This window comes from Capra hircus, chromosome 17, assembly GCF_001704415.2.
Source record: "Capra hircus breed San Clemente chromosome 17, ASM170441v1, whole genome shotgun sequence".
Lineage (NCBI taxonomy): Eukaryota > Metazoa > Chordata > Mammalia > Artiodactyla > Bovidae > Capra > Capra hircus.
The window spans coordinates 55,195,363-55,212,474 of record NC_030824.1 but is presented as its reverse complement, the minus strand read 5'-3'; the positions used below and the strand labels follow the sequence as shown (position 1 = coordinate 55,212,474).

Below are 17,112 nucleotides of genomic sequence, written 5' to 3'. Positions count from 1 at the left end.
GGCCTAGAGATTATCATACTAAGTGAAGCAAGTCATGCAAAGACAAGCGTCATATGATATCACTATATGCAGGATCGAAAAATAATACAATGTACTCATTTAAACAGCATAAGTAGAAAGCAAACATGGTTACCAAAGGGGAAAGTAAAAGTGTTAGTAGCTCAGTCGTGTTCGACTTTTTGTGACCCCGTGGGCTGTAGCCCATCAGGCTCCTCTCCTCTGTCCATGGAGTTCTCTAGGCAAGAATACTGGAGTGGGTTGCCATCGCTTTCTCTAGGTGATCTTCCTGACACAGGAATTGAACCTGTGTCTCCTGCATTTCAGGTAGATTCTCTACCATCTGAGCCACCAGGGCAAGTGGCTTCCCACTCCAGTATTCTTGGGGTTTCCCTGGTGGCTCAGATGATGAAGAATCTGCCTGAAATGCAGGAGACCCAGGTTCGATCCCTGGGTTGGGAAGATCCGCTGAAGAAGGGAATGGCTACCACACCAAAGGAGAATGGGAGGATAAATTAGGAGTATGGGATTAGCAGATGCACAATACTATGTTTAAAATAGATAAACAAGGACCTACTTAATAGTACAGTGGACTATATTCAAAACCTTATAATAACCTATAATGGAAAAGAATCTGAAAAGATGTGTGTGTGTATAACTGTGTCACTTTGCTATACATCTGAAACTAACACAACGTTGTAAATCAAGTATGCTTCAATTTTTAAAAAAGCTATCATAAAGTGTATAATGTTTCACCTTCAGAGCAATCTATAAATTTGCAGAGCAGACTTTACCCACTGAATCGTCTCATATTCCAGAAAATTTTGAAATGAGTAAATATCAGCTGTCTATTAGCCAGTCTATTGTAAAGGACACTGAAAGCAATTTTAAAAAGAAAAATAAAATGTCCATCCATCTGAGGGTAGTGCTAACATCCTTGCTTGCTGAATGGATGGTATTTCCCAGTTCTCTCATTCAAAGCTGAGGTGAAAAACTCTGGCAGTCGAGGATTCAGAGTAAGCATCAGTATTATTATACTAGAGAAACTGAAAAGATTTTCACAGAGACCCGCCAATTCTCCTGTTCTGCCGTATGCCATATACGTATTACAACACTAGCGCTCTGTATGGTTCAGGAAACACACAGACTTTCCTTTGTTCCAGGTGAAACTTGACATTTCTTTGCTCAGTTCACACTGGATCAAAAGATACTACATTTCACAATATATAAGCCTCTATTCTTCTTGACCTTATTTTGTGAATCCTAACTTAAATCTTCAACACTAAACATTAGGGGTAATTTTTAATGGAAATTTCCAATGAAAAAATGCTCCCATGATAATGTGGAGAAATGATCAGGAATCACCAAAGGTTACATCTTAAATAATAAAACTATTGCATTTCCATCAGTCTATCACAAACAGTTAGGCTATGCTAAAAATGTTATAAATGATTTTGTTCATTAGTTTCACTTTATTGGAAATCTGTTATTGCTTTTCTTATCACTGAGACTTGGTTTTAAAATAATTAAATCAAGAAAACAAATATTGATGCTCTTATGCACATGGTATATGAACAGGCACTAAATGTTCTTCCTTTCCTAAAACAACTCAGAGTAAGAGAAGTAAATGTGAACACTTCTTTATGCCAAGTCATTTAATAGTAAAGTGAATGAAATGATTATCAAATGAATTAATAGTAGAAAATAAGCAAATAGCAGCCAAAAACCCGAATCAGTGCTTTATTCCAGCTGTTTTGTTGTTTCTTTTCAATGACTCTAAAGTAGTAAAACCGAGTGAAACACAGCAGCGCTGCGTCTCTCTGTCCCCCTCCCTGCAGTGAACACTACGTGGTGGAGGTGAAGGTTCCAGCAAGAATGTTTGAGTCCCTGCCTCTGCAGATTAAAGAAGGACAGTTGCTTCACGTGCATCCAGTACTTTTTAACGTTGGGATCAATGAACAGCAAACTCTTGCTGAGAGGTAAGGTTCAGATATAAGATCGGTTCTTTTTTTTTTTTTTAATGTTATGAATATGCTGAGTAATTCCACATGTTCCTGGACATAGACACTGGATTCATGGGTAACATTTTCCTTTCATCCACACTAAGTTACTTGATATAGCAGACAGAATTATTCATATTTAAGGATTCCTGGCTCATATCAAATTTAAATGTTATAAAATAATAAGGAAAATATTGGTGTCAATACCAAAATATTCACATGGGTTAGCTTTCTTCATGTTTCCAAATACCTATGTGTGTGTCTCAAATTTTAGAATTGTTTTATGCTCACATGTATTTCACCATTGTAAACTCTACTAATTGTGTCAAAATTTTCTGGACCTAAAACATATTATCCTTTCCTTTGTTTTATTTAATAATAAAATAATTGTTACTGGAGGATGTCAACACATCCTTTCATAATAGTTAACTCAGTTAAATGACAGATGATTTTATGTGAGTTCATAAGTAATTGTAACAAACCATTTTTTAGCAGATAAAGGAATTAACTTTAGCATCTCATATGGTTCACATGTAGAGATTATCGAGAACAGATAAGAGATAAGGTTCACAGAATACATTTTTAAAAGATTCTCTAAAACTTCTTAGAGATACAAGTTACTGTCTTGCTGTAAAGCCTGGCTGAAAAAGCTCCCCAAAGCTAAACTTTAGGAGAGTATTTAAAATGCTTCCTTATCTATAATTTAGTCTCTCTATATATATCTCCCACTGCTGCTGCTAAGTCGCTTCAGTCGTGTCCAACTCTGTGAGACCCCATAGATGGCAGCCCACCAGGCTCTCTCATCCCTGTGATTCTCCAGGCAAGAATACTTGAGAAGGTTGCCATTTCCTTCTGCAATGCATAAAGTGAAAAGTGAAAGGGCAGTCACTCAGTCATGTCCGACTCTTCACGACCCCATGGACTGCAGCCTACCAGGCTCTGTCCATTGGATTTTCCAGGCAAGAGTACTGGAGTGGGGTGCCATTGCCCTCTCCATATATCTCCTACCCCCATAGTTAGCTAGTGTGTTCTTTGCCATGATTGTTAAGAATGTTTTAATCCTTTACTGTTGTTTTTTAACTAAACTAAAAAACCACTACATTTATAGTCCTCTTGAGAAGAGAGCAGAAGAGCACCAGTACAGAGGCTGGCGTCCTTCATGGTGTGGACCGAAAAAAATAGTTCACAGAAGTGAGCTCATCCCTGGGAGAGTGGAGGGCCCTACATGTGCCTACAGCAGTGTGTTTAAGGCTATATGCAGCTCAGTGTCTGGTCCTGGTCTTCTAGACCTCTCCTCAGGCTATCATTAGTGAAGAGGAAGATTGGAGGGATAAAAAGAGAGGGAAGAGTTTCTGTGTCTTTAGAGATACAGCTCTGCAGAAATGAAGAAACTAACTTGGACAGAGTGTCAGTTATGCAGAGGCATGGGGTTAGTGTTTTAGATTTATTTCATTCAGGTTCACATACGATGATTGTAAGAATACTTTGGTATGTCATAAAAGATTGATGGAATCAGGGCCAGTGGAAATTGGAATATATTAGCGATCACCATTATGCAATGTTGTTTCAAAAAACAGACTCCTCCCTTGCAAAACTGTTACCATCTATTTAAAAAAGAAAGATAAAAAAGTTACTTTGGGGTCCTGTTTTATAAACCATAATTATTCTCTTTTTTCTATATTTAGGTTTGGAGATGTCTCTTTGCAAGAAAGTATTAATCAGGAAAATTTTGAACTCCTTAAAGAGTATTACACAGTGTTTATGGAAAAGATGCCTCCTGATTGTAAGTATGCAAGTTACCAAAAAAAAAAAACCCACAACAATAATAATTTCTTGATTAATAATTCTTTGGGAGAGGAAAGGTCAATGGAAGAAAAAAGCATGGGGTGGGAATGTGAGAGTGATTTTGAAATTGTTTGCGCCAAAGAGACTGATTGCAAAGGTGGCCTCGCAGACACCTGCCTCGTTATTCTGATTGCATTCAAGTGTGTCCTGCTGCTCATATTAGGACATTAATTTCAGGGCCCTGGGAAAGTGCCAGAAGTTAAAAATAAGGAATTCATAATTAGAAATCTCAATTGAATCCAACAGAAATTTTGTAGGATTCTTAACTACATAAAAGACTTTAATACAGATTTAGGTTTCTGATGTATATAGTCTACATCAGATATATCTCTAGCATATATATGTGACTGTATTGTTCTTCAGTTGCTCAAGTTGTGTCCAACTCTTTTCGACTCCATGGACTGCAGCACACCAGGCCTCCCTGCCCTTCACCATCTCCTGGAGCTTGCTCAAACTCATGTCCATTGAGTCGGTGATGCCATCCAACCATCTTATCCTCTGTTGCCCCCTTCTCCTCCTGCCTTCTATCTTTCCCAGCATCAGGATCTATGTGTGTGAATGTTTATATATATTCCTATATATATAAATCAGAACATAAATTTTACAAGTAATTAGAAGTGATATAAATTAAGGCACAAATTATTGAACACGCTTATTGCAACATTTATGTGACCATGTTGGGGTATAAGTCTATAGAAATATGTTTTACATTTTGTTTTCTGTTTTGTTTGGGGCCATTGTTCAGTACTGCCATCTTTTTGAGCAATCCAAAATCACAGATTCAAGAATGTATTTGGAGCTCTTCCATAAGTACTATACGTAAATAAGTTGAGATACTTAGATAGTCACAATAAGAAACTAGGTTTTAATAAAGTGGGAAATATCGTCACCAAAAGCTGTAATTGAAGTCTGCCTGTCATCTATCTGCTGGCAATTTGTTCACTGATCTGTATTCTGATACTTAGCTTGCAATAGCTTAGGTAGCAGAGTATTCAGGTCTCTTTATAACGCAGTGATTTTACTTCAGAATGTCACAGAGACATAAGCACATCCATGTATGCATCATTAGAAAATTTTACTGCTGGTTTTATGTTTTATTTCACATAAGATATTTTCAATGCCAAAATGAAATCAAGTACAGAGGGATTCTTTGGCAGTCAGCATACTTATGAATTTCAGATTTGTAAATTACTCGGAGGGTTAATAATATAAATCAAACTATCTTGCTTTAGTAATTACTGGGAAAAGTTTATTATAACTTGGATGTTGCTGGATAATTCTCTCACAGTTACTTGTAATTTGGAAGTCATTCCTAGAATTTTTATAGACAACTTGATTTCTATTTATAGGGGTCTTTTCAAAGTGAGATCCCTGTACCTGCAGCATCAGTATCACCTGGGAATTTGTTATCGATGCAAATACTCAGGCCCCTCTGCAGATCTATTGCGCTTGCCCTGCAGTCTGTTTTAATAAGGCTTCCAGATGATTTCTGACCCATACTAATGTTTGAGAACCAATGCTATACCATCTCTACTCAAAACACACATTATATTAAAAAGTAGGTTGGTGATGAAGTCTTTGAAGATTTTAATACCATATACATAAACAGCTATGCACTCCAAAAAAGAAATATGTATAAATAATTGTTGAAGTATTTCTCAGATAGGAAATACAAAGTAATCCCTACATTCAAGTCATTTAAACTCTTCATGGGAGTGTAAGCTTTAAAAATTTGAAGAACATGAGATCTCATATAATGTATTGCTAATTAAAAGAACAGTTTTAGAAACATATAAATATATTTCATGCTTGAAAACAGGCTGGACTTTTGCATCAAATCAGTTTTATTTCATTAGTTGAAATAAATTGTCTTAACATACTGAATTTTTCTGATATTTTGTTTCCTGTTACGTCAGCATATTTTTGAGACAGCGCTACATAGATTTGGTGCAGAATGAAGGTGTGACATGACTGTGGTTATTTTTCGTAACAAAAGTCTGAACCATATCTATGAAATTATACTGACATATATAGGATTATTCCTCATGCAGAAATATTGTAACCCAAAGCATCACTGGATTGCACTCCATTCAAGGAAGAACCAAAAAGCTTTATTAAGAGTGGGAATAAAGGTTAGGCTATTTGTTAAGGAGGAAAAAATTTCTTTGTGGGATCATATACCTAATCCATATAATCTACTATTTTTCTTTCATAGTGAAATCAAGGGATAATTTGTAGTAGTGTAAAAAGGATAAGTTAACCTCTAACCATATTACTTTCACTTATTCATCCATTTTGGATATCCTATCCATCAATTTACTTACCATGGTTTTTTTTATTATTTATGAACTAGTCAAATTCTGTTAGTTCAGAAAATGAAGATCATGGCATCTGGTCCCATCACTTCATGGGAAATAGATGGGGAAACTGTGGAAACAGTGTCAGACTTTATTTTTGGGGGCTCCAAAATCACTATAGATGGTGACTGCAGCCATGAAATTAAAAGACGCTTACTCCCTGGAAGAAAAGTTATGACCAACCTAGATAGCATATTCAAAAGCAGAGACATTACTTTGCCGACTAAGGTCTGTCTGGTCAAGGCTATGGTTTTCCCAGTGGTCATGTATGGATGTGAGAGTTGGACTGTGAAGAAGGCTGAGTGCCGAAGAATTGATGCTTTTGAATTGTGGTGTTGGAGAAGACTCTTGAGAGACCCTTGGACTGCAAGGAGATCCAACCAGTCCATTCTAAAGGAGATCAGTCCTGGGTGTTCTTTGGAAGGACATGCTAAAGCTGAAACTCCAGTAGTTTGGCCACCTCATGTGAAGAGTTGACTCATTGGAAAAGACTCTGATGCTGGGAGGGATTGAGGGCAGGAGGAGAAAGGGACGACCGAGGATGAGATGGCTGGATGGCATCACGGACTCGATGGACATGAGTCTGAGTGAACTCCGGGAGTTGGTGATGGACAGGGAGGCCTGGCGTGCTGCGATTCATGGGGTCGCAAAGAGTTGGACACGACTGAGCGACTGAACTGAAACTGAAACTGAAATAAAAACTTTCCTTTTCATCCCAAAAGACTTTTTTTTTTTAAAATTTAGGGATGTCCCCTAGTTTTGCAATATCAGGAGTTAATGAATAAGTCATTTTAGCCAAATTTTCACTTTCCATCAAGCAGTTACCATCCTTTTACTTTTCTTTTACTTAAGTTTTGTGGTCTAAAACATTGATTCTTCCCCAGATATTCTCCAAGTCTGTTAAATATGTAGTAGGTTCAGTTGATAGTCTCAATTCAGCAGTCTACACATGTAGAATCCTTTTGTCCTAATAGTTCTATCAGCCGTACTGATAGGACACACACCCCTTAGGAGTTTTTAGTGGGGAGAGGAGTAAAGTTAAAGTTGCCAGACAACAGAACTCCATTTCCTTTCAGTGTGTTCAGCATAGTCTGGTGATTTATAGACTAATCTATTTGAAAGTCTCAAGTTCATTTGGAAGAAATCATCAAATTCAAGAATTACTATCCTCCAACTCCATCTTCTTTGTATCTGCAGAAGGACCATTAGTGAAAGGCTTGGAATAGCCTCTCTCTCTCTCTCTGTCTCTGTCTTTCTGTCTCTCAGCAGATTCATGGGATCTAGAGCTGTACATATATGTGTATGTATGGATGTACAGTTAGATATATATGTATGTTTTTACACATATATGTACATTTCTTGCTCCAATAGACGTTTCTGCAAAATTTACAGGAAAGGAATCACCCATTCTTGACTTCCTCCTCCTCTGTAACAGGCACTTTCCAGCTCTAGATCCCATGAATCTGCCGAGAGAGAGAGGCCATTCTCACCTACCGAGTATTCCACTAATGGAATACATACATGTGTATATGTGTATATACATTTGTGTACATATGCATATGTGTATACATCTATATGTATGAATGTGTGTGTATATAAATATATTAATATATATACAAATATATATATTTATCCGAGGTTGGTATCAGGCAGAGCTGTTGATGGCTGAGAGGTCTGTGCTGTGTCTGGGTACCTTGTGCTGTGGATTTCTCCCTTCCCATTTTCCTGGCTTAGCGATGCATCTTTCAGACAGTTGTTCTTGCTGCCTTGACTCTAAGGCACAGTAAATCATCAGGAGCTACTTTCCCTTAGGCCCTGCCTATGATAGTCACTGGCCCCTTTGATCAACTAGGGAAACTCCCCTGGGGCAGGTATGCGTGTTTCTCTCTCCCTGGCTCTGATCTTCCAGGTGGGTTTGATGAGCTCAGAAACCTTTCAAGGCCCCTTTCATACCCTACTGAAAGCATTAAGACACTTAAGTGGTGGGTTAGCAAAATAAAATAAAGTACTGCTGTAAATCGCTGGCACAGACTGCTCAATGATTTCGAGTAACCATCTCATCTCACGTGATTCGAGGCCCCTGAGTGAGTTTCATGGAAGGAGCAGATGAAATGCTTTCTTTTCCCTTTAAATGAGGACTGACCAAGTGTCAATTTGTAATCTCCAATCTCCCATTCTCTCTTTGATAATAACACCCTTCTCCTGTCTTCTTGCCTAAGCAAAGGAGAAGGATGTTTTCATGCAGTTCTATTGGAGCGCTGCCATTTATTGGTCCCTGTGTGAGTGCTTTAAGGATAGGCTGTTCTAGCTTATGAGCTTAGAAGGGGGATCAGGCAGGGCCTTTAGAGAGCTGATGTCAACTACCTCCACAGTATTTGATATCCCTGTCTTACAAAAAGTATTTCATCAACTGTAGTATAACGATTGCACAAAATATTTTTTAGAACAAATCTTAGGTTGGTGATGAGGGTAAGTAAAATATTGTTGTTATATTTCATCCTGTATTTTTTTGGCTGTGGTTGCTGTAAGCCTCCCATTCAATTTAGCAGACATTGTTCGAGACCATATCATGTGTAAGACTCTGTGCCTATTGCTATGGATGGTGAAAGATAAAAGACTCTGCCTCTAGTAGCTTACCCTTTCAAGACTCGGCATGATCAAGGAATCATGTACCTTAACTCTAAATCTCTTTGCTCAGTCATGTCTGACTCTTTGTGACCCCATGGACTGTAGCCCACCAGGGTCCTCTGTCCATAGCATTCTCTAGACAAGAATACTGGAGTGGGTTGCCATGCCCCACTCCAGGGGATCTTCCCAACCCAGGGATCGAACCCAGGTGTCCCGCATTGCAGGCGGATTCTTAACTGTCTGAGCCGCCAGGGAAGCCCTCTTCCCAGAATACTAGTTGCTGTTTTTTAGTATTGATCCTTCCTGTGAATAATTTACTTTTGCTTTTGTTGTCCAAAAAGTGTTAGTTTCTCTTTGGTCATTTCTGACATTCATCATGTGGTCATGAATTGCCACAGATTTTACTTCTGCATGGGGAAAAAGAAAAGTGCCTATGGATTCTTTCCATCTTCAGAAATAAGAGAATAGGATTGTTATTGTCCAGTCATTAAGTCGTGTCCAACTCTTGGTGACCCCATGGACTATAGTACTAATATTTTATGGATAGTTAATTTTAGAGGAATTGTTTAAATAATTTTCTACATATTCCATGTAGGAAATGAGAAAACATACATGATAGGAGGAGATTACCTGCAATATAGGGAAAGAAGGACTAAGGAACCCACAACAAAATGGAGAAATGTTTAGATTGAGGGTCATCGAGCATCACTGTAGCTAAATGAAAAGAATATCAACTAGGAGAATGTGAATAAGAATAACAATTGTGGGGACTTCTCTGGTGGCCCAGTGGTTAAGAAATCTGCCTTGCAATACAAGGGACACAGGTTCCATCCCTGGTCGAGGAACTAAGATCCCTCAGTAGCGACCACTACTGAGCCCATGCATCACGGCTAGAGAGAAGCCGCTGTGCTACAGCAAAAGATCACACATGCTGAAACTAAGCCCCTATGCAGCCAAATAAATGAATGAATAAAGAACTTCAAAATTAGAATAAGAATGTGTTGTTGAAGGAAGAAGAATGAGAATTAAAGAGTAGCTGTTGGATTTGGTGGTTAAGAGTATTTGATGATATCTGATGGAGTAGTTTTTAATAAAAGCATGGGTTGAAACCACATCACAAACATTCAGGCAGAGAACGCATGATGTACAAGTAAAGAAACAGAGAAAAAGCCACCCTCAGGAAACTTAAAGTGAATGCAAAGAAGAGAAATGAAAAAGTAGGCTAAAAGCAAGAGTCGAGTGAGAAGGTTTCTCTTTCTTTTTTTCTCTTTTATTTAGTTTCCTAAGAAAAACAAAATATAAAGGACAGATAGAATTGCCGAGGGTAAGCAGGTAAACACATGCCCTTGACCACCCTATCTGGAGGTTCTATGGAGGAGTACATGGTAAGGCCTCTGGAACTGACCAGAAGGCCTGCAAAGGGCCCTGAGAGAGAGCAGAGGACAGGCTTCCCATAGCATGCAAAGTCAGAACCCTCAGTGAAAGGGAAAGAGTAGTATTCTGGTTTTTCGAAAAAGAAAGCTGCCCTGCCTGGCTGAAGCCCTTTAACACCTGAAGAATTCTAGCCAAAGGTCACAGATAATTCTGTAAGTTTGATGTTCTGAGTGTAAATGGTTTGAAAGGAGTCCAAAGAGCAGTTCTGGCTTGGTCTTTACACCCCTGCTGGTCCACCAATGTCATCAGGTCTGCCATGGTCCTTTGATGACTTTGGAGGAAAAAACCTCGAGAAAAGATTTTGTTCACATCCACCATGCTGCTGCTACTGCGACTGCTAAGTCACTTCAGTCGTGTCCGACTCTGTGCCACCCCATAGACGGCAGCCCACCAGGCTCCACCATCCCTGGGATTCTCCAGGCAAGAACACTGGAGAGGGTTGCCATTTCCTTCTCCAGTGCATACATGCATGCTAAGTCGCTTCAGTCGTGTCCGACCCTGTGTGACCCCATGGACAGCAGCCCACCAGGCTCCTCTGTATACGGCATTCTCTAGGCAAGAATACTGGAGTGGGTTGCCATTTTCTTCTCCACACATCCACCATACTAACTTTCAAAATCAGATCGATCCTGGTTTTCCTTGTTATCTTACCAAGCTCTTAAAAATAATTTATAGTTAATTATTTAACTATAATTTATAAAAGCTGTACAGGAATGCCACACATTCCAACGCTCACTTTTGCTGAGCTAAGATTTGGTTAACAAGGTGCAATTTACTGATTTTTGTTCCTTTGAATTTATATTTTCAGTTAACATTTTTTGGTTTTTAGTTTTTCAATTTATCTTACCTCTCACTTAAAAATAAAGGCGCAAAGCTGTTCAGTTAAGGATAAAATTAGAAAGAAAATTATTATAGATATTAAAACTCAAAATAATGTGAACTATTAAAAGAAAAAAAGTAATAGGACCCCATTGGGATAAGAAAAACCTTCAAATGAGAGGATTTCCCAGAAACAAATGAAAAAGAAAAACTTGACTGTGAATACAGTGTTGAATATCTAAAAGTGGCTTTTGTTAGATCAGAGAATGAATCAACTCACCCCTTAACATCTCATACTTTGTCTTTTTAAAGTATTGCCATTGAGGGACTTCTGTGGCTGTCTAGTGGTTAAGACTTAGCCTCCAACGCAGAGAGTGCAGGTTTGATCCCTAGTTGGGGATTTAAGACCCTACATGCCTCTGGGTCAAAAAATCAAAACATAAAAAAGAAACAGTATTGTAACAAATTCAATATAGACTTTAAAAATGGTCTACATCAAGAAAAATATCTTTAAAAAAAGAAAATATCGTCATTGAAAATTTAACCAGTTTTCAAACTTAACATATCTCTCTGGTAAATCAAGATAATTTTTCTAGAACAAATATGTGGTAATAGTTTCCTGAATGATAACATTGGATTTTGTTTCTAGAAGAAAGGAAAAGACTGGAACCACTAAGATATCATTCGTAATTGTACTTTGTGTGAAATGAGTTTGCAAACGGATACACTTCAGATTATTGCTGACAAAGAACTAACTACAATGTTTATAGCACATATTGTGCCCTGAAAGGAATCAGCCCTAGGTCTTGGCAGACATCTGTAGCCTGTCACCCTGTTGGATTCTCCACACTGTTGGAAGCCAGGGAGTGTGGTGAGCAGTCCCTGTCACATGCTAACAACAGGTATCTTGTGTTACAAATGGATAAAGTCAAGGAGCCACTTATAAATCAGTTCTTGGAATACTGGACATGTATCAGAGAGAAGAGTTGTACCACATTTGCTCTGTTTATCAGTGAAAATTAAGGCTGCTTAAATGGATATTTTCTTCAGTTAGTGGTTATTTTATGAGCTCTGTTGCAGACCAGAAAGTGTGTGATGAAATCAATACTGACAGCATCAGCTCTGTGTGCTGGGTCGACAGGCAATGCTCCGTAAACAAAGAAAGCTGCCTCTGAATATTCATCCGCTTACTGCTTACAGTTGGAACCCACATATATTGATGCACACAACATGGCTTGCTGTCACTATGAGTTGAAACATGTGGCCTTCACTTCATAGAATAAGCTATGGTGGGTGTTTCTTGTCCCTGCTCTTCAGAGCTCTCTGCCCTTACCACCTACACTGAGCCTGGCCTCCAGTCCTTGGGCTTCCCAATGGCTCCTTGGCAAAGAATCTGCCTACAATGCAGGAGGCATGGGAGACGCAGGTTCGATCCCTGGGTTGGAAAGATCCCCTGGAGAAAGAAATGGCAACCCACTCATTTTCTTGCCTGAAAAACCTCATGAACAGAGGAGCCTGGCAGGGTGTAGTCCACAGGGTCACAAAAAGTCAGACGCAACTGAGCACAGTACTCCAGTCCTTTGCAGCCTTTGCAAGTGACTTGAATTTATAAAGTAAGGAAATGAAATAAAGCAAATATCTCAGAAGGCATTAACAAATACATGCAACGATTGTGTACACACACACACACACACACACACACACACACATACACACCCACACACACCCCTAACTAAAAGTCAACAGTCTTGATTGTTTCTACTGAGTGAAAGAACTTTCTGATACAGGTTAACTATTTTGCAGCTTTCAGAGTAAGTTTCTAAATTATTACCTTTCTCCCCACACCTGGTAACACTAACTTCCTCTGAAAGGTTCACATTTACATAGAGAGACCCTTTCTGAACACAAGGATAGACCCTTAGCATTCCCAGAACAGTGACATCAGAGGCTGCTGTTTAGTTCTGTCAACCAAGTTTCAGCTGTGGGTGACAAAAAGCACTGTTAGACCCTTACCCCATCACCTTTCTCCCTTTGCTGAGTATCTGTTTCATCTTTCCTTCCTTCGCATTGTCTATAAACTTTGAGGCTGAGAGCAGGGTATGACTAACCTGCAGATGGTTAGACAGGTGTCTGAATTTGATAGGATATGCTAGCCCAGATTGTCCTGTGGTAACTTGAAAAATAATGCAAAATTCTTAGTAGCCATAATAGTCAGAGCCCAGTCATGCAACTAAGCATTTTAGGAATTTACTGTGCAAGATTGGAGATAAACATGAAGAAACTGAGGGGAAATTAACCAGGGTGATGTCGCCATCCAGCATTTAGCAATAGCAGGAATCTAGCAATGGCACCCCACTCCAGTGCTCTTGCCTGGAAAATCCCATGGATGGAGGAGCCCGGTTGTCCACAGTCCATGGGGTTGCTAAGAGTCAGACATGACTGAGCGACTTCACTTTCACTTTTCACTTTCATGCACTGGAGAAGGAAATGGCAAGCCACTCCAGTGTTCTTGCCTGAAGACTCCCAGGGACGGGGGAGCCTCATGGGCTGCTGTCTATGGGGTCGCACAGAGTCGGACACGACTGAAGCTACTTAGCAGCAGCAGCAGCAGCAGCTAACCCAGGTCCTGAAGAGCCCTAGGTCAGCTGGCCCCAGAGCAGAAAAACTGCCTTTCCCATCCTCCATCTGGGTTCTTGGTGGGGACTGTCCCGTAGAAGGTGGGACCATGGACAGAGAAGTTGCCCTGTGCAAGCTGGAGTCATGGGGAAGCCACAGCCAGTTCCAGAGACAGCAAGAGAAACAGACGGAGAGAGAAACATACTAGTTTCTGGCTTCTTTCTCCTACTTAATCTCCCTCTCAATCCTCATTGCCCTAGCTTAATTATTAACCAAAGGGCAGGAAGTAGCTTGGGAAATGAGGCTACCTGCTGTTAACAGCAGAATGGGAAAGGGTTCAGATAGTGAGAGCTAATCAGTGTGGACCAGCACAATCTACCCTTTGCCTCTCAGCACCTCTCCTCAATTCATCCATGAAAGAATCATTTCAAACAAATCCGTATGGGGTTGTGGGGTCAGCATTTTGTGTTTTAACAAGCCCCCTCTGTACTGAACAATAAGATTTGAGTGTGTGTGTGTGTGTTAGTCACTCAGTCGTGTGCAGCTCTTTGCAACCCCATGGACTGTAGCCCACCAGGCTCCTCTGTCCATGGGATTCTCCAGGCAAGAATACTGGAGTGGGTTGTCAGGCCCTCCTCCAGGGGATCTTCTCAATCCAGGGATCGAACCCAGGTCTCCTACACTGCAGGCAGATTCTTTCCCATCTGAGACACCAGGAAGCCCAAGATTTGAGACCCACCAGCTTAGATTTGTAAGATGTTACACGTTTAGCTATCAAAGTGTAAATTTGTGTTTTGCATTTCGTTAATACTCTTGACATGAATGTAAAAGGAAGTAAACATTTTCAGAATAGTAAAACTGTAGTATCTTTTATTTATTTGTTGTTTAACAAACATTTATTGACCTAAGTGAAATGTGTATATAAAACAACTCAGCTGTAATCATGATTCTGTTCAGTGTGAAATGATCTTGATTTATTGTGTCAAGTTGAATTAATGTGTCTCAGTCTCCTAAGCACAAAGAATAATATGAATACTATAGGCTATTTTTGCATTTCTAATAAACTTAAGGATATGAAATAGCAGAAGATTCAATAATTTTCTTAACACATGATCATCCTTCCAATAGGAACTATAAATTACTATTATGTAATTTATTTAGTAATAATTTCTGTTTTCCAGACATCTCCACCTTGATACTATATAGACATCCAGATATACAAATGAAAGATCTAGTTAGTCATCCAAATATTTTGCTTTTTATTTCGAACTCATGTCTATTTGGAAACATTCAGATGGCTGAGGAATTTTTCACATATTATCCATATGTTTGGCATTGCATAGACATATAAAAAGATGAGGAAAAGGGTTTGGCAGTACATGGGAAAATTGTGTTATAATGAAGGGCTTCCTGAATGTTGAAAATGTTTCCCCAAGCAGGCGAAAATGCAATTCAGAGATTACTGTCTTCAATTTTTCTCCTCTCATGTTTCTGCTAAACCAACTCTAGTCAGCCTTTGGTCTACATCACTTCACTGGAACTGGTTTTGTCAGTATTTCTGTCTTAAAGCCAGCGCTCTGCTCTGTCCTCATCCTATGATCTAGTAATAGGTTTGACATGATTATTTTTTCCCTCTTTCATCACTGGTCTTCCAGGCCACCCCCCGACTTTTCTGTGATTACTCTTGTCCACTGGCTGCCGTGTTTCAACCTCCATTATTGATTCCACATTGCCTTTCTGACCTCTGAACGCTGAGGGTACCAGCATTCAGTCCACAGATGGCCACTCTCTTCCCTTGTTGAACAGCCTCATTGCTTTAAATACCCTCCTGTCTTATCCACCTCCATACTGTCCATCTGCAGTGAAGGAGACCTGAGTTCAGTCCTTGGGTTGGGAAGATCCCCTGGAGAAGGGAATGGCAACCCACTCCAGTGTTCTTGCCTGGAGTATCCCATGGACAGGGGAGCCTGGCGGGCTACAGTCCTTGGACATGACTAAGCAACTAATAGACACACATACCTGCATCCCCAGCCCATCTCTCTTCCCTGAACTCATTCATCCTGCTCAACACCTCAAGCTCTGTTCCTTATGTGTCCTTAAAAGTTTATTCCTCCCACTGTCTTCCCCATTTCAGTTTTTAATCGTTTCCAACTTTTTGTTGTTTTGGAAAATAATGAGAGTCACCCTTGACTCCTCTTTTTTTCACACCACATTTTCAGCCCATCAGAAAATGTCATTGGCTCTATTTTCAAAATGTATGACCAGCTCTCTTCACCTGTTTTGCTATAACTGTGTGCAAATCCTTGTTCATCTTGCTTCCAGATAATGGCAAAACCCTTCTCCGGGTCTCTCTGTTTCCTCTCTCCACCTCATTCAGTAGTTTTTTTTTTTTTTTTTTTTTTAATCACAGCAGCCAAAGTGACCTTTTAAAGATAAAAATCTGAGCATGTTTCTCTTTAAAGCCATCCAATAGCCCCTTGTTTTTTATTGCAAAGTGACAATCCAAATTCTTACAATGTCTCTAAATTCTTACAAAGGTCCCCATAATCTGGCAAAACCTCTGATCTTGTGATTCCACTCTCCTATCTCTTTCTCTCCCTCCTTCCCTCTCTTTGTCTTTCCCTCTTTCCATCACTTGCTTCACTCTGCCACACACAGACCTCTAGCCGTTTCTTAGGAATTTTTCCCTTGGCTGTTTCCTCTGCCTTATATGTTTCCCACCATGTAAAACACTCACCTCCTTTAAGTCTTTCTCCAAACGTCACTTTCTTAGTAAGGCCTCTCTTGACCACCCTCTTGACAATTGCGATCTCTAATGCCCTGGTCCCCTTCTGGCTTTATTTTTTAATCTATGTTCTAACATCCATCATTATCTAGTATACAATATGTCAAGTACCTTGCTTGGCTATAGCTCCTCATTAAAACATAAGCTTCATGAGGACAAGGCTCCTTGTCTATTTGTTGACTTTTTTTTCCCAATAACCAAAATTATTGTCCAGAACATAGCTTATACTCTATAAATATTTGTTGAATTATGAATGAGTGAGGGGATAGATTGGGTCATTTGTTTAGTTGGATGTTTTGAAGATGGTAAGGGATAAGAAGGCCTGGTGTGCTGCAGTCTGTGGGGTCGCAAAGAGTCAGACACAATTTGGCAAGTGAACAACAATAAATGTTTTGAAGAATCAGGGAACAATTGGATCTTGGAAATAATCTAAATTATTCCAAAGAATGTACTTTCTACCAATAATTGTTGGGCGATGAAAGAATTGTATAGTCAAATGATTGGGGACTTTACTTGATCACACTGACAATTTTAAGATCTGTAGCACAGCAAGCATTCATTTTATGTAAAGGATTGCAGATAAATAATTCAGACTTTTCAGGCCGTGTGATCTGTCATAACTCCTGGACTC

At 39.5% G+C, this 17,112-nt stretch overlaps 1 protein-coding gene across 1 annotated transcript in view; it reads left to right on the top strand.

Annotated features, from left to right (window-relative positions):
* Window positions 1–17,112, top strand: part of INPP4B (inositol polyphosphate-4-phosphatase type II B) — a 736,226-nt gene that overhangs the window by 645,034 nt on the left and 74,080 nt on the right. The window contains exons 21-22 of the mRNA XM_018061563.1: window positions 1,836–1,976; window positions 3,683–3,780. Coding sequence (XP_017917052.1) covers window positions 1,836–1,976; window positions 3,683–3,780 — 239 coding nt within the window. The remainder of the gene's footprint in view (window positions 1–1,835; window positions 1,977–3,682; window positions 3,781–17,112) is intronic.